The 26,382-nt window shown below is 45.0% G+C and overlaps 1 protein-coding gene across 7 annotated transcripts in view; it reads right to left on the bottom strand.

The window, feature by feature from the left end:
- The window catches only part of SLC20A2 (solute carrier family 20 member 2), a 127,212-nt gene that overhangs the window by 56,816 nt on the left and 44,014 nt on the right, over positions 1 to 26,382 (bottom strand). For 5 of the 7 annotated variants that reach the window (XM_037983528.2, XM_037983526.2, XM_037983527.2 and 2 more), the window contains one exon: positions 1,681 to 2,233. In XM_037983528.2, the coding sequence (XP_037839456.2) occupies positions 1,681 to 1,969 (289 nt within the window). In that variant the 5' untranslated portion in view covers positions 1,970 to 2,233. Of the gene's footprint in view, positions 1 to 676; positions 812 to 1,680; positions 2,234 to 6,509; positions 6,727 to 26,382 lie in introns of those variants that run through there. The other 2 variants (XM_037983529.2, XM_007962343.3) reach the window with 2 other exon arrangements.

A 26,382-nucleotide genomic window follows, 5' to 3' on the forward strand; every position in this document is an offset into this window, starting at 1 on the left:
GGTCTCCCTATGTTGCCCAGGCTGGTCTCAAACTCCTGGGATCAAGAGGCCCCCGTCTTGGGGGGCCTCCCAAAGTTGAACCTGACATCTTTACAACACAAAGTGTCAAGTTGAGAAGTAGGAGCTCCTTGGCATGTGTTACCGGCCTACAGTGCTTGGGAAATATGGAATTTCTTAGTACACCAGGCTGCTTCTGATCAAACGCCTTCGGAACAAAATGAGATTGGGCCATTGTAAACTTGGTCAATAATCTCTAAATTCTGGGTGTTTAAGAAATGCAAGTGACAGGCCAGGCGTGGTGGCTCATGCCTATAATCCTAGCACTTTGGGAGGCGAAGGTGGGTAGATTGCTTGAGTTCAGGAGTTCAACGCTAGCCTGGCCAACATGGTGAAACCCTGTCTCTACTAAAAAGACAAAAATTAGCCAGGTGTGGTGGCACACGCCTGTAGTCTCAGCTACTCCGGAGGCTGAGGTGAAAAAATAGCTTGAACCGGGAGGCAGAGGTTGTAGTGAGCAGAGATCATGCCATTGCACTCCAGCCTGGGCCACAGAGCAAGACTCTGTCTCAAAAAAAAAGAAAAAGAGAAAGAAAAAAAAAGATAAAATGTAAGTGACAAAATAAAGAACTCGGGAATCGTGGAATGTGGCTGTGTTCTCAGTATACCAGCATCTTACCTCCTGCGGCAGGACTCTTCCTACAAGAGGATATGTCCTGTTGAAAGCAGAAGGTGGTAGAATTCCTCTCTAACCCTCTTCTCCCTAACCAAATTACCCGTATACATCAGCTGTCTGTTGTGCCGTCATCTCTACCTAGAGGCAAGCAGAGAAAGAATCCTGTCAGCTGCACTTAACACACGCCTGCCCGTAAGGTTCTTTTCTGTCTATTGAGGGCGGTGATGGGAGGACCCACAGGGCTGGGATCTGTGTCCGCCTAGGCCATGGGGAAATCACTCTGTCCAACCAGCCACTCTGCTTATTCACACAGTTCACACACCTCCACACTTCATCTAGACAACTTGAAACTGCAATAAAAGGTCATGCTATCACCAGGCAACACGTACATTATTTTTTGGCCAGAAAACAAAACAAACATACCAAATGGAGCTCCCAGAGGTAGAATCAGAAAATCAAAACAAAAGTCGACAAAAGGATGACAAATAATGTAAGAGACCAGAATTTCTTGAAACACAAGCACTTAAGATTTATTCCGTAACTTCTTTAGAACTTAAACTGTGAATATAAAAGTTAGACTAATAAATATTATTTTTGACATCAAAGTTTTCAAAACATTGCCTCCTAATTGATGAAAAACCTTAAGAAAAAAATCTAAATCAACCTTCCTGGAAACTTAGACAACTTTCAAAGAACTCTAAAATAGTAAAGCGCTGTTCTACAAAGATCTTTTTCTGTACTTTCTGAAAATTATTCAATTAGCTGAAATCTATTTTAGCAACCAAATTTGCTCAAAAGTTGAGAAAATAAATGGTTGCCTGATATTTAAACACTTTAAAAATCATAAATTAATATGCAGAAAGCAAAAATAAGAAAGTAAATATGAAACATCCAACCAGTTTTTGAAAAGCCAAAGAAAAAATCACATTTATGGATATGGGTAAAGTACTGTAGGGAAGCGGGTCAGTGGGCGGATGTCCCATCGGCGTAGAGAAGAGGCTACTCACCAACCATGGCACTAACTTCCCCAGCCATGAGCGTCTCCACTGTCTCGTTGTACAGGTTCACGTCAATGATACCTTTGCGAATGGTTTCTCCTACTTTGGCTCCTAGTAATACGGAGCCGGTGGTTTCAAATATTGAAGCTAAAATGCACGCCTGCCTCAAGGTCACCACACCAGAGCCCACGGCCGTACCAAAGGAGTTGGCAACATCGTTTGCACCAACAGAAAAGGCCAAGATGAAAGCTATGATGAAACCCAAAATGACCATCCACAAATACTCATCCATGGCCATTTTGGAAAGTGGGTGCCGGGTACTTTTCTTTTGCAGGAATATTTTAAATAAACAAAGCTTGAGGTTATAAACTTCGTAAGGCCAAGAGTTCTTGTAAACAGTGAGTTTGCTCTGGAAAGTGCTGGACAATGTTAGAGGCTGGACAAACTGCTAGCTGCTGGTTTGCAAACTACTGTCAGGACAGTTCATTTGGTTGTGTTCAGTCAGCGGTAAAACACATTCCATATTTTTCCTCCTGATCTGGGAAAGCTGTGATGTCTCCTCCTGTAGCAGAAAGGAAACAAAAGAAATCAATTATACTCAGCAACCTGTAACAGTTTGTTCTTTCAGAAATAAATGTTTTAAGCCTGCTAATGGGATCTAACTTTGGCATGTGACGGACCTAACCATAAAGCAATTCAAGGAAGATTATAATTAGGATAACCACCCCCAACCAAAAATCACAAAAAAACCTGGTTTCTAGAACTGTCAGGAGTTGAAGCATGCTTAATAACTACAGACTAATAGTAATCCTTACTAGGTTACATTGTTTTATGCAATTGGAAAAACATATTTGATCATTATTTTCAGCAAGGAACAATTGCCTCAAATGAGCAAAAGATTAAGAAATGAGAAATTTAGTTGCATGGTTTTTCAAATATGTGGAATGTGCCCAGTTTCCTGGAACAGCAATAACCAAATCTGAGTCTGTGATACCACTGGGTGTGGCCAACGACCCACCTCCACATTTATGCATACGCAGTGAACACAGTATATTATCATGCATGTGTCTGGTAGAGTTTACAGGCCTGGCGAGAGGTCACTTATCTGGAGGGTGACCAAAGCAGGAACTGATGGGCCCCAGAGAGGAACACAGAAGCCGGGAGAATGAGGCAATCCTATCACGATGCCACTATCCCATCTCACTAGGAGGAAAAGTTAGAGGCCCCACCAGGGTCAGGAAGACCCTTCAGGCCTCCTTGCAGCTCACTGGCCTCAGCTCCTCTCCCCTCCCTCATGATGCCCTGGTGTCACTGTCCCCTTGCAATCCCTTGGAAAGACCAGGCACATTCTCACCTCAGGGCTTTTGTACCTGAGGATCCCTCTGCAGGAAGAATCTTCCCCCACAGCTGCACAGCTCCCTCCTCCCTGCATTCAGGTGCCTGCTCAAATGTCAAATGTAAGAGAGGCCTCCCCTGACCCCAGAAGGAGCAGCCCTTCCCCCACACCACTGTTCCTGCTTCTGAGAGGGAAAGGAGATGCCACAGATACATCCATGAAGTAAAAATGTCACTGCAAGCTTTGTAATTATGGTATTCTATTATTGGAGAGCCAAGGCACTGTATATTTTCTTTGAATGGTATCAAGCATATAAACACTTGAGTTGAACTGAATAAATACCACACCATATACAATATAATAATCTGACCCATCAATAACGTTATTTAAAGGGAAAAATCAGGACACACAATTTTATGTACACTGTGATTATGGCAATGTTGAAAATGCATATAAAAGGCTGGGTGCAACGGCTAACGCCTGTAATCTCAGAACTTTGGGAGGCCGAGGTGGTTGAATCACTTGAGGTCAGGAGTTCGAGACCAGCCTGGCCAACATGTGAAACTCCATCTTTACTAAAACTACAAAAATTAGCTGGTCCTGGTGGCAGATGCTTGTAATCCCAGCCACTCGGGAGGCTGAGGCAGGAGAATTGCTTGAACTTGGGAGGCAGGGGTTGCAGTGAGCCAAGATCATGCCAATGCACTCCAGTCTGGGTGACAGAGCGAGACTCCATCTCAAAAATAAAAAATAAAAATAAAAAATAATAATGCATATAAAAATACCAAAGAATATATACTAAAATTATAACAGGTTGAACAGCAAAGTTATAGACAATTTTTTCCCTTTCCTCCCCAAACTATATACTGTGGTTACATGTTTTTCAAATGAAAATAATAAACAAATATACAAATATATTGAGCATCATCAGTGTGCAATGCTATAAGCACACAATGAAACAGAAAATATACACTGATAGTTGTTATCATTTCAGATTTTTCAGCCTATGCAATTTTGGAGATTCAGATCCCAAGTGAGACAAATGAAAAGACCACTCTAAGGGCAAAAGACAACATTCCACTGAAAGAGTATTTTATTAATATGACAGGCACACTAAATCTATACATGAAAATCAGAACTTTAAAAATTGGGGGCCAGTATGATCTATCTCAAGATATAAACAAATTCTTGATAAAATCTTGTTTGCCGGACTACCTTGCCAATAGGGCAAACATGAACAATATTCAATTACTGACTGTGAAATATGGCAATGAACAAAAATGGATGTGGTCCTGGCACATCTGGGAAGTCCAGTGAAAGAAACAGACACTAATCATATCAACACATAAATGTCTATAAACTGGTGACAAGAACTATGCAGGTAGGAGATGGTGCCACGCAGTGTTGTGAGAGCACAGCCAGTGAGACGTGGTGTAGCAGGCAGCAAAGGCTCACCTGAGACCTCAGACGGCCAGAGTCATGCTGGGCCTGGTGTGGGAGACGCGGGGGGAACACTCATTCCAGATGGTTCTCATGGTGGGAAGGAGGGGCCTGGAGGCAGGCCAGGGTGAGAGGAGCCAGGATGAAGGTCGGGTGGGTCTGGTTAAAGACTGGCCACCATGTGGACAGTGGGGTGCCACTGAAGGGTTTTAATCAGAGAGGGGTACTGGTGTGACCAGACTTGGCTTTTCTTTTTTTTGCTCTGTCACCCAGGCTGGAATGCAGTGGCACAAGCATGGCTTACTGCAGCCTTAACCTCTCAGGCTCAAGCGATCCTCCTGCCTCAGCCTTCTCAGTAGTTGGGACTACAGGCATGCGCCACCATACCCTGCTAATTTTTAAATCTTTTGTAGAGATGGGGGTTGCCCTATACTGCCATGGCTGGTCTCAAACTCCTATCCTCAAGTGATCCTCCTACCTTGGCCTCCCAAAGTGCTGGGATCACAGGTGTGAGACACCATGCCCGGCCCAGACTTAGGAATTTTTCTGTTGTTTTTGAGACAAAACAAAGTCTCACTCTGTCGCCCAGGCTGGAGTGCAGTGGCGCAATCTTGGCTCACTACAACCTCTGCCTCCTGGGTTCAAGAGATTCTCCTGCCTCAGCCTCCCGAGTAGCTGGGATTACAGGCACCCGCCATCATGCCTGGCTAATTTTTTTGTATTTTTGTAGAGATGGCGTTTCAACACGTTGGCCAGGCTGGTCTTGAACTCCTGACCTCAGGTGATCCACCCCACTTGGCCTCCCAAAGTGCTGGGATTACAGGCGTGAGCCACCACACCAGGGCCCAGAAGATCCTTCTGGCTGCAGTGTGGTGACTACATTGGATAGAAGGCAAGCAAAAACATGGAGGATGAGTCAGGAGCCCGTTGCATGGCTTAGGCATGAGACGAGGCATCTGGGACCAGGGTGTGGATGGTGGTGGGTGGGAGGGAATACCATGATTTAAGAGAACTGCAGCAGCAAAATCCAACAGGACCAGATGGTGGATTAAACATGGGGGTGGAGAGAGGATAGATGGTTTATGGAACTGAACTAAAAAATACCAAGTAGGTTTTTCTTCTCTTTCGCATTGTTTTCAGTTTTGCTTTTTGGGGCTAGGATAGGGTCTGACCACAGGTGGGCTTTTCAATGGGTGAACCAGGCGGGTTTACTGTGTGCGTTTTTTTTTTTTTTTTTTTTTTTGAGATGAAGTTTTACTCTGTCGCCCACGCTGGAGTGCAGTGGCGTGATCTCTGCTCACTGCAAGCTCCACCTCCCGGGTTCACACCATTCTCCTGCCTCAGCCTCCCAAGTAGCTGGGACTATAGGTGCCCGCCACCACGCCCAGCTAATTTTTTTGTTTTTTCAGTAGAGACGGGGGTTTCACCGTGTTAGCCAGGATAGTCTTGATCTCCTGACCTCGTGATTCGCCCGCCTCAGCCTCCCAAAGTGCTGGGATTATAGGCTTGAGCCACCGTGCCCAGTCGGTTTACTGTGTCTTAATGGACGATTCCCTTGCTGTGCACCTTGAATATGGCAGTGGCTGTACTACTGTACATGTTGTCAAAACTCGTGAAACTCACACAGGTGAACCACAGGAGCGCCGTGGGTGGGAAGAGTGGCGGGCACAAGCCCCCGAGCAGCTTCGCCCTGGCCTGGTTTTGCTTGGGGAGGTTGTTAATCACGTTGATGTTCCCCTTGGCACTGTGTCAGCCCGGAGATCCCCTCTCCTACTTAAACAGTCTTAGACAACTCATTTCAACAATTGTGCCTATGCTCTTTAACGTGGCTTTTCTCCTTCACACTCACACCCTCAGCCCACCAGCTTAAGTCCAGCAAGCACCTGCCTAAGGAGAAAGGCTTGCCACCTTCTTTCCTCTCTGTGGTTACAAAAGGAACATTTGTTTCTCCTGTGTGGAGAAGGGCAATGAGCACAGGACCTGCAATCAGGGACTCTAGGTCCATTCCCATCCGGCCAGCTCCTGGCTATGCAACCCTGGGTAAGTCACCTCAATGACTCACCTGAACCGTGGAGACTGTGGCAGATGCCTCGCCACCAGTTACGTGCAAAGGAGAAGGCCCAAGCTCAATTCCAGCAATCAATACGTCGTGACTATTACCATTCTTAGCAGATAAAGCCCTGGGGCGAAGGTCAGGAAGCATAAGGTTCTGTCGCAGTTCTGTTCCTCTCTAGTGGCTGACCCTGGGTACCTCACATACACTTTTTGAATTGCGGCATCTATAAAATGGGGATAGTGACAGCGCATGCACTTTACAGAATTATTGTGAGGATCAAACTTAATTGCGCAGAAGTGTTTCGCCTCAAGCAACTTGAAGTTACTGGCATCACTGTTGTCACAGGAAGAATAACAAACAAGAGGTTCCCAAATCCTTCTGAAAGGATCTTTCTCAGGCAGCCCTGTGCCCCACTCTCTTCCCAGTCCTGTGGGTTTCTCCAGCCTCCTCCCTTAGACCTGCTCTTCTTCCTCAACATGCAGACTCTGACCTTGTTTTTGGTTAAAGACTGACACACGTTGTGAGGGATAGAGACTTTCTTTTTTTTTGAGATGGAGTCTTGCTCTGTGGCCCAGGCTGGAGTGCAGTGGCGCAATCTCGGCTCACTGCAACCTCCATCTCCGGGGTTCAAACAATTCTCCTGTCTCAGCTTCCCAAGTAGCTGGGATTACAGGCACGCCCCACCATGCCCAGCTAATTTTTGTATTTTTAGTAGAGACAAGGCTTCACCATATGGGTTGGTCAGGTTGGTCTTGAACTCCTGACCTCGTGAACTGCCTGCCTCAGTCGGCCTCCCAAAGTGCTGGGATTACAGGCACGAGCCACTGCACCCAGCCTGGACAGGGTCTTTTTAAGGGAAGAAGGGAGGCAAAGAGAAACACTAAAAGGGTGCTAAGAAAAAAACCACTCAACATGGTAAAGACACTTTGGAAAACTATTGGCAATTTGTTTTTCTTTTTTTTCTTTTTGAGATGGAGCCTTGCCCTGTCACAGGCTAAAGTACAGTGGCATGATCTCGGCTCTCTGCAATCTCCACCTCCTGGGTTCAAGCAATTCTCCTGCCTCAGCCTCCCGAGTAGCTGGGACTATAGGTGCGCATCACCACGCCCAGTTAATTTTTGTATTTTTAGTAGAGACGGGGTTTCACCATGTTGGTCAGGATGGTCTCGATCTCTTGACCTTGTGATCTACCCGCCTTGGCCTCCCAAAGGGCTGAGATTACAGGTATGAGCCACCGTCCCCAGCCAATTGGCAATTTCTTTTCTTTCTTTTTTTTGAGATGTAGTCTCACTCTGTCGCCCAGGCTGGAGTGCAATGGTGCGATCTCTGCTCACTACAACCTTTGCCTCCCAGGTTCAAGTGATTCTCCTGTCTCAGCCTCCCCAGTAGCCAGGCCTGCACTACCTCCTCTAGCTAATTTTTGTACTTTTAGTAGAGACAGGGTTTCACCATGTTGGCCAAGCTGGTCTTGAACTCCTGACCTCAAGCGATCCACCCACCGTGGCTTCCCAGAGTGCTGGGATTACAGGCGTGAGCCACTGCGCCTGGCCAACTATTGGCAATTTCTTAAAAGTGCAGTGTACACTCACCACATGACCCAGCAGCCCCAATCTGGTGTGTAGTTACCCAAGAGAAACAACAACCCATGTCTACACAGGGAGTGCTCTGCTGTGCACCTTGAGTATGGTGGTAGCTGTGTTACTGCACTTGTTGTCAAAACTCACAAAACTGTTCACTCACAACTGCTGAGCTTTATTTATTAAGGTATATACAGTCTACCTCAAAAAAAGTGATCAGAAAAAATACTGGTCATAAAAGGTAATGTTCACTTTTGATATTTTCCCTTATCTATATTGCAAGCATTGCCCCCTACCTCCACCAAGTCCCCTAGAATGGTATATAGATTACACAGTGAAAAAAAGAAAGAAAAAAAACGGTTCTCTTTTCAATGAGAAAAGGAATCTTCCACTGAGACACAGAAAACCCAGCCAGTTCACTCAGTCAAGTGAGGACTCAGGGAGGGGTGATGTACGTCACAGCACATTTGAAACAATGGCAGCGAGGAGACCGATTGAGGGGGCGCTGACCTAGCGCTGCAGACATGAAGCGCACAGAGAGGGGCTCGGGACGTGACTCTTCTGGGGCCGGGGAAGAGAGGAAAGGCCTGCTCCAGAGCCAGCCTACAGACCTCTCTTCAAATCCACAAGGAAAAGAAAAGCCGGCTTTCCACAGACAAGCCTTCCAGATGGCTTCTAGAGGATCTCACAGTAGAAACCCATTTGTTAGTATTAAGTTTACGCAAATATAAACATTTCAGCTGAAAATCATTCCCATGGGGAACCACAGACTGAAGATCCTTTAAATCTGAAGTTCTGGGCACTTCATAGACCAAGACCTGCAAGGACGTCACTCAGAGAAAGTCTGAGTGTGGGCAAGCTACAATCACAGGGTCACTCTGAATCTGTGACCCCAAAGTCAACTCTGAAATCAGTTCTGCAAGGGTAACTGTCATGAATCTGTGATGAAAGGTTCTGTAATGGTATCTACCTAAGTACAGTTAGAAATGGTTTACACAGTTCTTTAAAATAATAATAATTAAAAAAAGTAGCTATCTTCTTACTGAAATGGTTCTTAGCTGGGTGCAGTGGCTCATGCCTGTAATCTCAACACTTTGGGAGGCCCGAGGCGGGCCCATCACTTGAGGTCAGGAGTTTAAGACCAGCCTGGCCAACACAGCAAAACACCGCCTCTACTAAAAATACAAAAATTAGCTGGCATGGTAGTGTGCATCTGTAATCCCAGCCACTCGGGAGGCTGAGGCAGGAGCATCACTTGAACCCGGGAGGCAGAGGTTGCAGTGACCTGAGATTGAATCACTGTACTCCAGCCTGGGTGACAGAGTGAGACCTTGTCTGGAAAATAAAAAAAAGAAAGAAAAGAAAAGAAAAGAAAATGGTTCTTGTCCACTGACCAGGTCAGATGTATGGCAATTCCAGGGCCCTACTGCGAATGAGGAGCACTCAGGGGGGTATGGGTGCTCTTCATGACATCAGCCTCAACTGCTCAAGAAAATAGGCAAAGACTTTGAAATGTGGGCAAATAATGCAGATGTGGAATATAGTGTCATTTATTATGATCATAAAAAAGAAGAAACATCTAAATGTTCCCAGTCAGGGGTGTGGCTAAGGCAACTTCTTCTAAAAGATGAAATATTAGGTAGCCACTGCAATGACGTAACTTGAGAGATTTTCATGACACTGGAACACGGTGATCCTAGGGGAACCTGGGAACACACAATAACATTAGCCACATGGCCTCCGCTGTGTTTAAGAGAGTGCGGGCTAAGAGTTTCAGGAAATAAGCCCACAGGTTAACTGCACTTCTCTCTAGGTCTCTTTTTATTTTTTTGACGTTATCCAAAATTTTCTACGATGTGCAATGACCACTTTATCATTGGAAGACCCTTCAAAACACTACATTTTTTTAAAAAAAAGTTAGGAACATCACGCCTGTAATCCCAGCACTTTGGGAGGCCGAGGCGAGTGGATCACGAGGTCAGGAAATCGAGACCATCCTGGCAAACACGGTGAAACCCCATCTCCACTAAAAATACAAAAAATTAGCCGGGCGTGGTGGCAGGCACCTGTAGTCCCAGGTACTCGGGAGGCTGAGGCAGGAGAATGGTGTGAACCCAGGAGGCAGAGCTTGCAGTGAGCTGAGATCGCGCCACTGCACTCCAGCCTGGGTGACAGAGCGAGACTCTGTCTCAAAAACAAAAACAAAACAAACAAACAAACAAAAAAAAGTTAGGAACATATCACAAAAATAGGCTTAGTTTTCTTAAATAAACAAAATAAATTCACCATTAATCTATTTATGTTTTCAGCCGGGGTCTCAATTTTCTCCAGGCTTACTACCTACGATGTAAAACGTAAAACACATTTTGTATTCTCTTTATTTATCTTTTTCACCATCAAGAATATCCTTTTGTCTAGTATTGGAGCACTTAGTAAAAAGGTCTCTGCATGGTGTGGAGTCTTCTACTATATTCCAATTATTTATTTATTCCTTTGTTTTTATTTTTGAGGCAGAGTCTCAGTCTATTGTCTAGGCTGGAGTGCAGTGGCACGATCATGGCTCACTGCAGCCTTAAGCTCTTGGGCTCAAGTAATCCTCCTGTCTCAGCCTCCTGAGTAGCTGGGACTAGAGGCAAGCGCCACCACACCCAGTAATTTTTATTTTATTTTTTTACAGGTTGGAGGGGTCTCCCTATGTTGCCCAGGCTGGTCTCAAACTCCTGGGCTCAAGCAATCCTTCTACCCCAGCCTCTCTAGTAGCTGGGACTATGGGCACACGCCATCATGCTTGGATAATTTTGTTTTCTTTTTGGTAGAGACAAGATCTCACTATGTTGCCCAGGTTGGTCTCAAACTCCTGGGCTCAACTGATTCTCCCACCTCAGCCTCCCAAAGTGCTGGGATTACAGACGTGAGCCACTGTGCCCAGCCCTGTATTCAATTTATATTCCAAAGGGCCCACGATCAGTCACAAAGAGTCTTTCTCAGTTCTTCCCTCATCTTCCTTATGCTTCTCTTGAGGTTTGGCCCTCAGGACTGAACTGAATAGAAAATATCTCAATGGTGCCAAGGACTCTGCTGGCCTCTTTTCTCCTGAAACTGTTTGAAGCTAATGCTTACAAGAAGCAACCTATAATTACGCTTTTATTCCTGTTTTGGTTTACAGAGTTAGAAGATCATAGAACATTAGGGTATGAAGGGACTTTAGCAGTAATCGAGTCCAATTTTGGTCATTTTAAAGATGTGGCTGCATCACTGAAAGTAGATTTAAACAATGAGTCCCTAAATGCACTATCTCCTTCCCATGAGTCCACACCACACCACACCACAGTAGGAGGCACTGAAATGAAAGCAATGCTGAGAAACTAGGAAGTGATGCTCCTGGCTGACACTTGCCAGGCCCTGATGATACGAGGTTCAACTCTGGGTGCTGAGGCTCCCTGGGTTCCCGGCCTAAGCTAGGGGTGGGCAGGGAGAGACATGGGAAGGAGGGAGGCTAATAAAGAGAATGGACTCACAAGAATGCTGCCGGGCCCTCACCCTTCAAAATTGTCAATATCAGATGACATCTTCTGGTCCTGTCCAAGTCTATTATTCTACATCAACCAGAGACCACAGGGCCAGGAAGAGGCCGTTTAGCCTGAAACTGTGAGCCACAGGATTGTCCTGTGGGGAGGGGTGGAAAATTCTGACCCTGTCTTGAGCAGTGCAGTCAACGGCCTTTGTGGACTTATGGAACATGAACAGACTTACTTTGCCATTTGGTTCTCTAGCTAAGATTCCTGCTTCGGACTCTGAGGGTTCAGCCTTCCCTGCCCTTTTTCCTTCCAGGTCTCATTGCTGCTCCATCCACGCTCCCTCTGCATTCTTCTCATTCCTACAGGGAAGTTTCTTCCCAGCCCTAAAGCTCCTGTGATATTTAGATGTTTTCCACACAACCTCTTACTCTCTGGGAAGGCATTGCATAAATCTACAATAAATAAATCTAAGTGCATATATTTTTAAAGGAAAAGGAAATAAACAGCAAAAAATAATTAAAATGAGATAAAGTTAGAGGAGTTAGGATGATTTGGCCTGAAGAGGAAAAGATTTCCAAGGTCCGACATGACTTACATGGAAAATATTTTCTTTTTCAGTGGAAAGGCTGCCTCAGGATATCTAAGTGCCATCCTTGGTGACGTTCAAATGGAATCTGAATGACCGTATGACAGGTAATTATAAGATTTTATTTGTCATTTTCCTTTTACATTTATAATTCAATGAGTCAATGAAAAAGTTATTATTAGGAAATATATCAGCCTGTCTCTATCTAATTTGAGGACACAGCACAAGGAAACAGTCTTTCATGTAAGAAAAAAGACTATTATTTAGGCTGGGCAAGGTGGTTCATGCCTGCAATCCCAGTAGTTTGGGAGGTCAAGGTGGGCGGATCACTTGAGCCCAGGAGTTTGAGACCAGCCTTGACATCATGGCGAAACCCCATCCCTACTAAAAATACAAAAATTACCTACCTACCCAGGAGGCTGAGGTGGGAAGATCACCTGAGCCTGGGAGGTCGAGTTTACAGTGAGCCTGGAGTGTTGTCACTGCACTCAGCCTGGACGACAGAGTAGGACCCTGTCTTAAAAAAAACAAAACTGTATTTGGCCGGGCACAGTGGCTCATGCCTGTCATCCCAGCACTTTGGGAGGCCAAAGCAAGTAGATCACCTGAGGTCAGGGGTTCGAGACCAGCCTGGCCAACACGGTGAAAATCTCTCTACATGGTGAAAATTCATCTCTACTGAAAATACAAAAAATTAGCCAGGCGTGGCGGCGGGCCCCTGTAATCCCAGCTACTCAGGGGACTGAGGCAGGAGAATCACTTGAACCTGGGAGGCAGAGGTTGCAGTGAGCTGAGATGGGGCCATTGCACTCCAGCCTGGGCAACAAGAGGGAAACTCAGTCTCTTGAAAAAAAAAAAAAAAAAAAAAAAAATTGGGTCGGGCGCAGTGGCTCACGCCTGTAATCCCAGCACTTTGGGAGGCCAAGGTGGGTCGATCACTTCAGGTCAGGAGTGAGAGACCACCCTGGCCAACATGGTGAGACTCTGTCTCTACTAAAAATACAAAAATTAGCCAGGCAGGGTGGCGGGTGCCTATAATCTCTGCTACCAGGGAGGCTGAGGTGGAGGAATTGGTTGAACCCAGGAGGCAGAGGTTGCAGTGAGGTGAGATCATGCCACTGCACTCCAGCCTGGGTGACAAGAGCAAAACTCCATCTTAAAAACAAACAAACAAACTGTATTTGGATAGGAGAAACACATTTATAACAGAATAGGTTGCAGCCCACTGAAGTGAGCTCCCACTGGAAATGTGGACTCCCCAGCAGTAGAGACTTTTAAAGTAGATCATCGCCTTGCTGGAGAGTCTGAGGCACGCTACTGTCTGGAAGCAAGGGACAAGAACAGCCAAGCTTTATGAATTTATTCCCACTCTCTAACATAGAAAAGGCTCTTCAACATTTTCTCCTTTCATCCTTTCCATATGTACCATAGATGGATTCCCCGCCCTCCCAGATATTCTAGATATTTTCTTCACTCATAACCAAAAATAGGGAGATATTCGTGAGCAAATTGCTTAACATATGAAACTTCTATCAAATGACAAACCTAGGATCACTGGTTCCAATTCTGTGCCCTGAAATGTTGGACTGTTTGGCTAAGTTCCAAGAGCTATATTAGGGAAATACTTTCCCTTCAGCGACAGTTTAAAATGGAACCATGTATGAAAATAGATATAGCTCTTACATGTTTATTTGCTAACTTTGTTTTGATTCTATTAGAGGTTCAATAAAAATATGGATGGTACTTATAAAACTTTTTGTTCCTGGTAAGACCGCATATTCTTTCCATTAATGTAACATTAATATAAACAGAGGAGCTGACAAATGAAATTATCTTAACTCCTTTCCATGCTCAACTTACAGCCCCATATTTCTTGTTATCATTCCAGAGATTCTTAAGCAATTGTTCTTAGCCAGCAGAAAAAGCAACAGAGGACAAATGATTATTAAGTTGATCTAGGCAGCCTCTTCCTCTTTGCCATTCTCCCAACAGATTTGGAAGAATCTGTTCAAGTCTCTGAAGTGCTTCATCAGAAATCTGAAAACCTGATTCCACTCCACTAATAACTTGCTAAACTGGCAGTATAAACAGGCTAAACAAGGCAATATAGTCCCAAGAACGTTCATTTGATTGGTAAGTCAGGTAGAAATTTAGCAGTTCCTCTCATCTTCTGTGGAGACTACTAAGAGTGAAATCTTTTTACTAAATTAAGAAACCATGAGCACTGGTTTGATATTATTAATACCTTCACAAAACCGTGGGATGACAGTTAAAAAACACAATACAGAAAAGACATTTTATAAGATTTCTTTGAAAACTATTTCCTCACTCTGAGAATGCTCATGGCTCTTAATTCCTTATGCACGATAAAGATCATCTCTCTTGCACTCTGTGCTTTCCAAGCTATCTTCGAGCTTTGCAGGAGAGGCCATGGGGGCAGAATGGGGTGTAGTCCCACGGTGTCCCCTGACAGAGACAGTGTGCCGTCTGATGAAGTGTGGGTGGGTGTGGTCTATGGCTGGCAGCCACCATGATCCAAGAGAGCCTGACTTGGGAGGGCAGCCAGGCAGTTAAAGGCTGCTCCCAGGTCATGCAGGAGCGCTTGGGTCTGGCCTTCCAGACCCCCAGGGCATTCAGCCAGCCGGGTGTTCTGCTTGCTGGTCTACATGCAGCCACTAAGCATCTCAGCCACACAGCTGGCCCTGAGACAGCAGCAGTACAAAAATGCCTCCAGGCCAAGAGTGAAACAGGGCACAGGACTAAGCACAAGATCTGCATTTGGACCAAAGGGCACCCTGGCAAACCTAGGCCCAGAGTGAGCCCTCGAAACTGTGGGCGGGAGGTGCTAACAGCCCAGCCTCCAGCCCACCTTTCCTCCTTCCCCAGAGGTCAGGACAATCACAGTCCTTCCCTTCTCCCACCCACTGTGCCTGTAAAGGGGGGCTGAGATGACCAGGCATCAGGGTCATTCATTTATTTCCTCACCGCTTCTGTCACTGCATGGAATGTTCAGGGAGGTCAGCTGATTTCCCTAGGTACACTCATGGGGTGATGGACCCAATGCATACAAATAAAAGACCCAGAAAGCAGCCTCCTCCAAAAAAGGGGAGCTTGTCAAGCTCCCTGTGCCTGCGTTTTTCCTTCAGAAAACTTGGGGCTAGGCTGAACGCAGTGGCTCATGCCTGTAATTCCAGCACTTTGGGAGGTCAAGGCGGGTGAATCGCCTGAGGTCAGGAGTTCGAGACCAGCCTGGCCAACATGGTGAAACCTCATCTTTACTAAAAATACAAAAATTAGCCAGGTGTAGTGGCAGGCACCTGTAATCCCAGCTACTCAGGAGGTTGCGGCAGGAGAATCGCTTGAACCTGGGAGGCAGAGGTTGCAGTGAGCCGAGACTCTGTCATTGCATTCCAGCCTGGGCGACAAGAACAAAACTCCATCTCAAAAAAAAAAAAAAAAAAGGCCAGATGCGGTGGCTCACACCTGTAATCCTAGCACTTTGGGAGGCCAAGGCGGGCAGATCACAAGGTCAAGAGATTGAGACCATCCTGCCCAACATGGTAAAACCTCATCTCCACTAAAAATATAAAAATTGGCTGGGCATGGTGGCGTGGCGCATGCGTGTAATCCCAGTCACTCGAGAGACTGAGGCAGGAGAATCACTTGAACCTGGGAGGCAGAGGTTGCAGTGAGCCGAGATCATGCTGCTGCACTCCAGCCTGGCGATGGCAAGACTCAGTCTCAAAAAAAAAAAGAAAAGAAAAGAAAAGAAAACTTGGGTCTAGAGAGATTGTTTCAAGAACAGCATACAACTTTCTTATAGACTGGAGGGCAACCAGACAGAAGGTGCTCTTTCATGATATTTTAAATTAGTTAAGAAAGAAAAAGGAGTATGTAATTATATTGTCTTTTATCATTAACCCTACTTATCTTTAGCAGAGCTGTGTGTGTGTGTATGTGTAGACTCAAATCACTGTCTAGTGTCACTTCCTTTCAGCCTAAAGAACCTCCTTTAGTATTTTTATTTACTTTTTTCTTTTTTGACACCCAGGTTGGAGTGCAGTGGCACAATCATGATGATCATGGATCACTGCAGCCTTGATCCTCCTGCCTCAGCCTCCCAACTAGGTGGGACTACAGGTGTGTGCCAATGTGCCTCGCTAGTTTTTTTGGTAGAGATGGGGTTTCACTATGTTGTCCAGGCTGGCCTAGAGCTCCTGGGCTCAAGCGATCCTCTGGCCTTGGCCTCCCACAATACTGGGATTCCAGGCACGAGCTGCCGCGTCTGCCTTCCTCTAGTGAGGTAGGTCTGCTAGTTATTTATGTGGCAGTGTTTTTATTTTGTCTTACTTTTGAAAGACAGTTTTGCTGGATGTAGGATTCTTTCGGCACTTTAATATGTCATCCACTGCCTCCCAGTCTCACTGCCTCTGATGGAAGTCAGCTGTCCATCTTACTTGAGTTACACTGGACTTGACAGTCACTTCTCTCTTGCGGGTTCCAAGAGTTTTTCTTTGTCTCTTAAATTTCTGACTGCAGTATGTCTGTGTCTATCCTAACTGAATTTGGCTAAGCTGTCTGGATGTGTACATTAGTGTTCTTCATCAAATTTGGGAAGTTAAATTACTACAGAACATTTTTATTTTTTATCTTTTTGAGATAGAGTCTTGCTCTGTTGCCCAGGCTGGAGTGCAATGGTGTGATCTCAGCCCACTACAACCTCCACCTCCTGGGTTCAAGCGATTCTCCTGCCTCAGCCTCCCGGGCAGCTGGGATTACAGACATGTGCCACGACGTCGGGCTAATTTTTGTATTTTTGTAGAAACAGGGTTTCACTACGTTAGCCAGGCTGGTCTGGAACTCCTGACCTCAAATGATCCACCCACCTTGGCCTCCCAAAGTGTTGGGATTATAGGCGTGAGCCACCGCACCTGGCCATGATTATTTTTAAGTGTTGAAATATTGTTTTCTGCACCTTCTCTGTTGGTTCTCCCGCTGATGCACTGAATGGTGGCCCACATTTCTCTGACTCTGTTCATTTTTCTTCATTCCTTACAGCAACATCTCTATTGCTTCATTCCTTACAGTAACATCTCTTTCTTCTGACAACTCTAATTTACTGCAGAACCTCTCTAGCGAATTTTTCATCTTGGTTATCATACTTTTCAACTGCAGAGTTTCTTTTAAAAAATGTTTTTAAATTGTGGTAAAATATACATTGCATAAAATTTACCATCTTAACCATTTGAAAGTGTATGGTTGAGTGGCATTAGGTATATTCACATTGCTGTGCAACCACTGCCACCATCCAGCCACAGAACTCCTTTCATTTTCAAAACTGAAACTCTGTACCCATTAAACAATAAGTTGCCATTCTCACCTTTCCCCAACCCCTAGCCACCAACATTCTACCCTCGGCCTCTATGAATCTCACTGCCTAAGGACCTCAGATGAGTGGAACGACACAGCATTTGTCCTTTTGTGACTAGTTTATTTCACTTAGGGTTCATCCACGTTGCAGCATATATGAGGATTTCCTTCCTTTTTGAGACTGAGCAATATTTCCTTGTAGGTGTAGACCACACTGTGTTTATCTATTCATCCACCAGCGGGCATTTGTGCTGCAACTTTTGGCGACCGTGAATAACACTGCTTTTTTTTTTTTTTTTTTTTTTTGAGATAGAGTCTCCCTCTGTCACCCAGGCTGGAGTACAGTGGGTTGATCTTGGCTCACTGCAACCTCCGCCTCCTGGGTTCAAGCAATTCTGAGTAGCTAGGAGTACAGGCGCACACCACCACGCCCGGCCTTTTTTTTTTTGTATTTTTAGTAGAGACGGGGTTTCAGCACGTTGGTCAGGCTGGTCTCGAACTCCTGACCTCGTGATCCACCTGTCTCAGTCTCCCGAAGTGCTGGGATTACAGACGAACACTGCTATTAAAATGGGTATACAAATATCTCTCCAAGACCAGACTTTCAGTCCTTTTGGATACATACCCAGAAGTGGAATTGCTGGATGTGGTAATTCTAATTTTAAGTTTTTGAGGAACTGTCATACTGTTTTTGACAGCAGCCTCACCATTTAGTATTCTCACCAATAGTGCACAAGGGTTCCAATTTCTCATTACCCTCATCAACACCTGTTATCTTCTGTAGGTTTTATCTTTTTATATGATACCTATCCTAATGGGTGGAGGTGGTATCTCACTGCGGTTTCATTTTCATTTCCCAAATAATTTGTGATATTGGGCATCTTTTCACATGCTTATTGCCCGTCTGTATTGTCTTCTTTGGGGAAATGTCTATTAAAGTCCTGTGCCCATTTAAAAAATCAGGTCATTTGCTTTTTGTTTTTGACTTATAGGAGTTCTTTTTTTTTTTTTTTTGAGACAGAGTCTTGCTCTGTCTCCCAGGTTGGAATGCAATGGCGCAATCTCGGCTCACAACAACCTCCACCTCCTAGGTTCAAGGGATTCTCCTACCTCAGCCTCCCAAGTAGGTAGGATTACAGGCACCTGCTACCACGCCCAGCTAATTTTGCATTTTTAGTAGAGACAGAGTTTTGCCATGTTGGCCAAGCTGGTCTCAAACTCCTGACTTCAGGTGATACACCCACTTCGGCCTCCCAAAGTGCTGGGATTACAAGCGTGAGCCACCACGCCTGGCCGAGTTGTAGGAGTTCTTTATGTATTCTGGGTCCTTATTAGGTATAAATTTGTAAATATTTTCTCCCATTTGAAAGGTTGCCTTTTCACTCTGTGGTATCGTTTGATATACATAAGCTTTTAATTTTGATATAGTCCAATATTCCTACTTTTGTTGCCTTGTGCTTTTGGTGTCTCCAAATGGTTTTTGTTGTTGTTTTTTGAGACAGAGTCTCGCTTTGTTTCCCAGGCTGGAGTGCAGTGGCACAATCTCAGCTCACTGCAACCTCCACCTCCCGAGTTCAAGTGATTCTCCTGCCTCAGCCCCTCAAGTAGCTGGGATTAAGGTGCGTGCCACCACACCTGGCTCATTTTTGTCTTTTCAGTAGAGACAGGGTTTCACCATGTTGGTCAGGCTGGTCTCGAACTCCTGACCTCAGGATCCGCCTGCCTCAGCCTCCCAAAGTGCTGGGATTACAGGCATGAGCCACCGCGCCCGGCCAGGTTCTTTTTTTATTTTATAATTTCTATCTCTTCATGAATATTCTCTATTTGATGAGTCTGCCAGCATACCTTCTTTTCATTATTTAAACATGGTTTCCTTTAGTCTGTGAACGTATGTGTAATGGCTGCTCTGAAGACTGTCTGTTAAGTTCAGTATCTGGGCCCCCTCAAAAGCCGTCTCCACTGTCTACCCCCCACCCCGCCCTGTGTGTGTTTCACACGAGCTAGTTTCTTTACATGTCTTATAATTTTTCATTGAAAACTGAATCTTTTAAATAATAAACTATAACAATTCTGCTCACTCATACTCCCACTTCCCAGAGGCCTGCAGCTGTCACTTAATTGTGTGGGTACTTGGTTGAACTATTAATGATTCTCTGAAGTCTATTCCCCTACAGTGTGCAGCTGCCAGCCCCGCTCAGATTTTCCCCTTGTTTTTATATTTTAGTGCAACTTGCTAGGGATTACTTGTGGGACAGCACAAGCCACTTAGTGGCCAGAGGTTGCGCTTAAGCCCCCGTAGCCTGCAAAGTTTCACCCTTGACCATGGCTGTGTGTGGCTCGAAGACTCCTTCCACAGTTCAGGGAGTAAGGGTTGAAGGCAGGGTCTGAATAAAGGGGCAGCTCAAGAGGGGTCTTCAGGGAGCTGGAGTTATTGTGTATCCTGTTTGTGGTGGTGGTCACAAAACTCTGTGCATGTGTACAAACTCACAAAACTGTATACCAGAAAAAGCAAATTCTACCATGTGCAAATTAAAAAAAAACAGGATTTGCTGTTAGAAAAATATACTTTTATGGCCGGGCGCGGTGGCTCAAGCCTGTAATCCCAGCACTTTGGGAGGCCGAGATGGGCGGATCACAAGGTCAGGAGATCGAAACCATCCTGGCTAACACGGTGAAACCCTGTCTCTACTAAAAAAAAAAAATACAAAAAAAAAAATAGCCGGGCGAGGTGGCGGGCGCCTGTAGTCCCAGCTACTCGGGAGGCTGAGGCAGGAGAATGGCGTAAACCTGGGAGGCGGAGCTTGCAGTGAGCTGAGATCCGGCCACTGCACTCCAGCCTGGGCAACAGAGCGAGACTCTGTCTCAAAAAAAAAAAAAAAAAAAAAAAAAAAAAAAAAAAAAAAAAAAAAATATACTTTTATATCTGTATTGGTCTTACAAAGCTGGATTCAATTTGATTGCTTGAGTTCTTAGAAGTTCACTGCTTACTAGTTAGTGGGGACATAGAAAACAAAAGCTTTCTTATACCACTGGTCGCTGAGGATAACTTCTTCTCAGAATACAATACAAATATAAACTTAAAAAAATTATCATTATAATAGTTAATAGTATGATACTGTCAGGCTTTTATATCTGACCAGGAGACATTTCTTCTGGATGAGGCTTTTGAGTCTTTTCTCTTCAAGTAAAAACTCTGGATTTTGGCTGGGTGTGGTGGCTCATGTCTGCAATCCCAACACTTTGAGAAGCCCAGGTGGGTGGGTCACTTGAGGTCAGAAGTTCAAGATCAGCCTGGTCAAAATGGTGAAACCCTGTCTGTACTGAAAATACAAAAATTAGCCAGGCATGGTGGCATCCACCTGTAATCTCAGCTTCTCAGAAGGCTGAGGCGGGAGAATTGTTTGAACCCGGGAGGCGGAGGTTGCAGTGAGCCAAGATCCTGCCACTGTACTCCAGCCTGACAAAGTGAGACTCCGTTTCAAAAACAAAAACAAAAAACCCCAAAACTCTGGATTTACTTAATTGTTGCTGACATGCCTCACAGGCCTGAAGACACTATGCTTAAAGATCAGGGGGAAACCAAACAAATGTAAACAAAAGCAGAGATGGCAAAAATCAGGCCCAAGAGAAGGAGGTGCGTTGCCAGGCGCTCTGCCCTCTAAGTCCCTAGGGACACTTAACCACACAGCAGCCAAGGCAGAAAGTGACAGAACATCCCAGTGATTCCCTCTTCCTCTGACAGCTGCCACTTTAATTTCATGCTGATGTCCTGGGAACTGTCCCCCCACAATCTCACTGGGAACAGTACTCGATTCATTGAATATCTGACTGATGAGTGACGGTGTTCACCCATACCTCTTTCTTCCCCCCAAAGAAAATGAAGATGCGCCTGGCCGGGCGCAGTGGCTCAGGACTATAATCCCAGCACGTGGGAGGCCGAGGCGGGCAGATCACGAGGTCAGGAGTTCAAGACCAGCCTGGCCAGCATGGTGAGACCCTGTCTCTTCTAGAGATACAAAAAATTAGTTGGGCGTGGTAGTGGGCACCTGTAATCCCAGCTACTCAGGAGGCTGAGGCAAGAGAACTGCTTGAACCCAGGAGGCAAATGTTGCAGTGAGCTGAGATCGTGCCATTGCACTCCAGCCTGGGTGACAGAGCAAGACTCTGCCTCAGGAAAAAAAAAAAGAAAAAAGAAAACGAAGATGGCGCCCATGCAAGGCGTGTCTTCACTTCCTAAGCAAGTAATACTGCAGAGAGGAATGTCATGACTACTCCTCTCGTATACTTGCAGTAGAAAGACACAAGACGATGAAGAAAGGAAGGTGAGCATAAAAAGAAGAGCATTCCTTATATGGATGACAAATGTAAAGACGAAACTTGAAAAACCAGCTTTCTCAGTTCCGAGCATTCCAGGAAACACTCTTCTATGAGTAACAAAGGCTCTAAACTGAAGGCTAGGCCAAAACATGGTAGCACATGATTCCAGATTCCTTTTAGTTTATCAAGGCACTTGGTTTTCTTTTTTTTTTTTTTTTCCCCCCGAGACGGAATCTCGCTCTGTCGCCCAGACTGGTGCGCAGTGGTGCCATCTCAGCTCACTGCAAGCTCCGCCTCCTGGGTTCACACCATTCTCCTGCCTCAGCCTCCCAAGTAGCGGGACTACAGGTGCCCGCCACCATGCGCCCTGCTAATTTTTTGTATTTTTAGTAGAGACGGGGTTTCACCGTGTTAGCCAGGATGGTCTCGATCTCCTGACCTCATGATCTGCCCGCCTCGGCCTCCCAAAGTGCTGGGATTACAGGCGTGAGCCACCGCGCCCGGCCTTGGTTTTCATTTAAGTTTAAGGTCTTAGTCCTGTTGAAAGCAGATTCAATTCAGTCTGAATTTCAGCCTCAATGCCCAAAGGAAACCTAGTGACAAATGCCATTTTGCTCCAGGCCCAGGCTTAGGAGAGCCTCTCTCAATGACCATCAAAAGTACTTACTCTCATGCGGCACTGTGTAAAGCAGGTGGAAAGGGGGCCTGCTTTGGTGGGAAGCCCCACTTTGTTCAAGATTTTCTACAATCTTTGTTCCAGATTTTCTTAAATCAAGTGCCACAAGCACCAAAACGGTTACCCAAAATAACCTTCTGATTAAGGCCATGAGGACATCCTGGCAGCGTCTGGCAGAAGTGACTGAGGGAGCCAGGACTTTCTTAAAGTGTTCTCACATGTAGTGAACACTGGTGAGATACACTGCGATACTACACAGATAAGTGCCCTGGAAACACCGGCTAGGGGATGCGTTCTTTCCATCATCCCTCATCACTGTCACTCAAAATTTTATTACCTGAGGCCTACTGCACATGGTTCCACCATTCACTGCTTTTAATTTAACATTCTGAACTCTGGGCCCTTCTGAAATTTTAATGGATAATCATAACACCAGAAGTGTTATTTAACCTTTTTCAGTGACCACTACACATCAGTTTATGTGGGTGTCTTTCCAAAAGCCATGATCCCAAGTCTCTGCCTTAGAAATGAATCAGATTTTTCCAGTGTAAAAATAATATTGGCTGGGCATGGTGGCTCACCTCTGTAACCACAGCACTTTGGGAGAGTAAGGCAGGAGGATTGCTTCAGTTCAGGAGTTCAAGACCAGTCTGGGCAACATAGTGAGACCCCATCTCTATAAAACATTAAAAAAATTAGCCAGGTGTGGTGGTGTGTGCCAGTAGTTCCAGCTACTTGGCAGGCTGAGGTGGGAGGATCACTTGAGTCGGGGAAGTCAAGGCTGCCATGAGCCCTGATGGCACCTCTCACTCCAGCCTGGATGACAGAATGAGACCCTGTCTCAAAACTAATAATAATATGTGCTCACAAAAAATTTGATAAATATAGAAAATGGGAAAGTAAAACAAGGAAAAATGCTACTGGCCCATTACTGCAAAATAACCACAATTAATGTATTGGTGTACTAGCTTTATCGGCTGGACTAGGCACTACTTATATGAGCCAACTGAGAGGCCACTGCCGAATTAAATAAAATATAAAAGTCAAAATAAAAATGAATTAAAATAGTTCTTTTTTAAAAAGAAAGTTTTCTATTATTACATAAGTAATCTATGCTCACTGAAGAAAAAAATTAACATACAGGTAACCAAAAAGAAGGGGTGAAAATCACATATAAGCTCACCTCCTAGAGATAGTTATTGCTCATAATAAATGCAACATTCTTTTCTCAGGTACATATATACATGTGCCTTGCTTTTATAAAAATGGGGTCATAAACACATAATGTTTTGTAACCTGCTGGTTTTTACTTGATATACATCTAACGCCATCATTTCGAATGGCTGCATAATGTTCTATGCTATGAAAATACCATAAATTATTTAATCAGTAACTTACTAGGTTGTTTCTGGGGATATTGTATTCAATTATTAGGTCCATAAATCTTGTACAGTCTAATAATAAGTAAAATATATTTTTTTACCTTTTTCTTCAAGTTTAATTTTTTTTGACTGGACAGCTATAATGAGACAAAGTTTATCCCAAACCACTTAACCACTCTTATTTATTTATTTTTTTTGAGATGGAGTCTCGCTCTGTCACCCAGGCTGGAGTGCAATGGTGCAATCTCGGCTCCCTGCAACCTCTGTTTCACGGGTTCAAGCTATTCTCCTGCCTCAACCTCCCAAGTAGCTGGGATTACAGGTGTGCACCACCACGCCTGGCTAATTTTTGTATTTTTGGTAGAGAGGGGGTTTCACCACGTTGGTCTGGCTGGTGTCGAACTCCTGACCCCAAGTAATCCGCCTGCCGTGGCTTCCCAAAGTGTTGGGAATACAGGCGTGAGCCACCGCACCTGGTCAGATCCCATTTTCAAGTGCTGAAATATTAGGGCCAAAATTCCCTGGCTAAGGTAAGGCGGGTCTTTTTCAGACATGGCAGTGCGTTACTTATGTGACAGTTTTTATTTTTATCTTTATTATTTTTAAAAACCTAGCTCCTGCAGGAAGTGTAACACTTTTTAAACAGCACTGGCAAAACGTCCTCAGAGAGTCCTTTCTTCATTATGATCACAAAAAGGTTTTATTGTCCTAAATGCTATACAAAGTATAACGAATAGACACTCTCAGCGGCCTGTGTTTTGAACCGGAGACACTTCTGTCAAGCGAAAGCACAAAGGAAAATAAATATACAAAAGGGCACAGGCATAACTAAATTCAGATGCATTTCTATTATGTGCAAATAAAGGTGGGTGGAAGAGACAGCAGAGAGATGAATAGGGGACTCCTAGGAGTAACAGTTTTGATCGGGAGAGGTGAGAATGGCCACCTTCCTGACTCTAGAGAACTGATTACAGATGAGAAGGCAGAGCACTTACTTGTGGCCTTAGCCATTCCAATGGAATTAGAATTTATTTGTATTAAGTCCATCCTATGTGTGCCACTGGGCTATTTGTTGTAGATACAAAAATGTTGAGATAAAATGTGTCCCTCTCCTCTATCTCTAGTGGAGAGCTGACACACAGATAATACATTCCACTGTGCTTGGATTTGTTAGGGCCTTCTATGTTGCTTCCTGCTCCTAGTGTGTAGTGGGTAGGGTCCAACTTTCCCTGCAGCTCCCCCTCTTCTGAAATGGGCTCTGTGAAGACAGGGACCAACCTGGCCGCAGTCTGTGATATAAAGTGCTCATGAGCCAACACTAAGCTCCCCACCCCCCATATGGGCTACTCACTAACACTGCCCAGAACCCCTTCAGGTGGCTGTGAGGTCAGATGGGGAGGAGAGAGTCTATCTGGTAACACTGATGATAAAATACAGTAGATCCATATGCTAACACAATATTATTCTCACATTATCTCAGGTGAGCCTCATTTGAGAGGAACACTGTCTTAGCTCAGAAAAGTAATTGCAAAATTTTCCTGGTTAATTATTAATCTTCTCTAAGTGACAAAAGGAAATCCAGAGCAAAGTCAGGGCTGGAAGGGACTCTGAGAGGTCATTTATCTCCTGGCTTTAGAGAGTACATTGAAAATACTGCAAACAAATATAATACCACGTTTAGATGACTTCAGGAAAAAGGGTTACCTTTTTTGGCATCCAGATTCCCCATTTTATAATACCCTCCATCTTTGCATCTCATCCAGCAGAATCACTTGGGAGACTTTTTTAACACAGGCTGCCGGCCCCACCCCGTGGTTTCTGATTCAGCAGGGCCTGGGTGGGGCCTGAGATTCTGCATTTCTCACATGTTTCCAGGCTGTGCTGATGCTGAAGGAAGAGGGTCCCCACTGTCAGCACCTCTGTTCCAGCCTAACCTTTGCTGGACCTGACCCTTTCATTCTCGATGGAAATAGATACCAGTGGGTCACCATTCTTTGGCATTGAGACACACATATACTTGAAGAACAATCCAAGAGTCTCCCGGTCATTCATTTCCTCTTCCAGGCTACATAACACTAAATAACAGAAGTTCCCTACCCTCTTATCATAGGTATCATTTTCCAACCCTCAATTGGTTTTTGGTTTTGTGTTTTGTTTTGTTTTGTTTTTTGGGGGGTTCTTTGTGGAGCCCTCTCCCAGTCTCTTTTCATTGTGGAGCCATGAACTAGACCCAGAACCTTAGAGACTGGCTGAGGTTGGCACAGGGAGGGGATGGACTCACAGACTCACAGAACCACGCAGGCCGCTCACGTTATTACTCTCCAGTACCCAAGTCTGCCTATCAGCCCTTCTTCTGATTCATGTGCTTCTAACTCCTTTACGAGCTGCAGTAATGCTCAGCAGACCTTCATAATGCCTTTCTTCTGAGAAGCTGAAGGCATTTCCCTAGCTAA

The sequence above is a fragment of the Chlorocebus sabaeus genome, chromosome 8 (assembly GCF_047675955.1).
Source record: "Chlorocebus sabaeus isolate Y175 chromosome 8, mChlSab1.0.hap1, whole genome shotgun sequence".
NCBI classification, from domain to species: domain Eukaryota; kingdom Metazoa; phylum Chordata; class Mammalia; order Primates; family Cercopithecidae; genus Chlorocebus; species Chlorocebus sabaeus.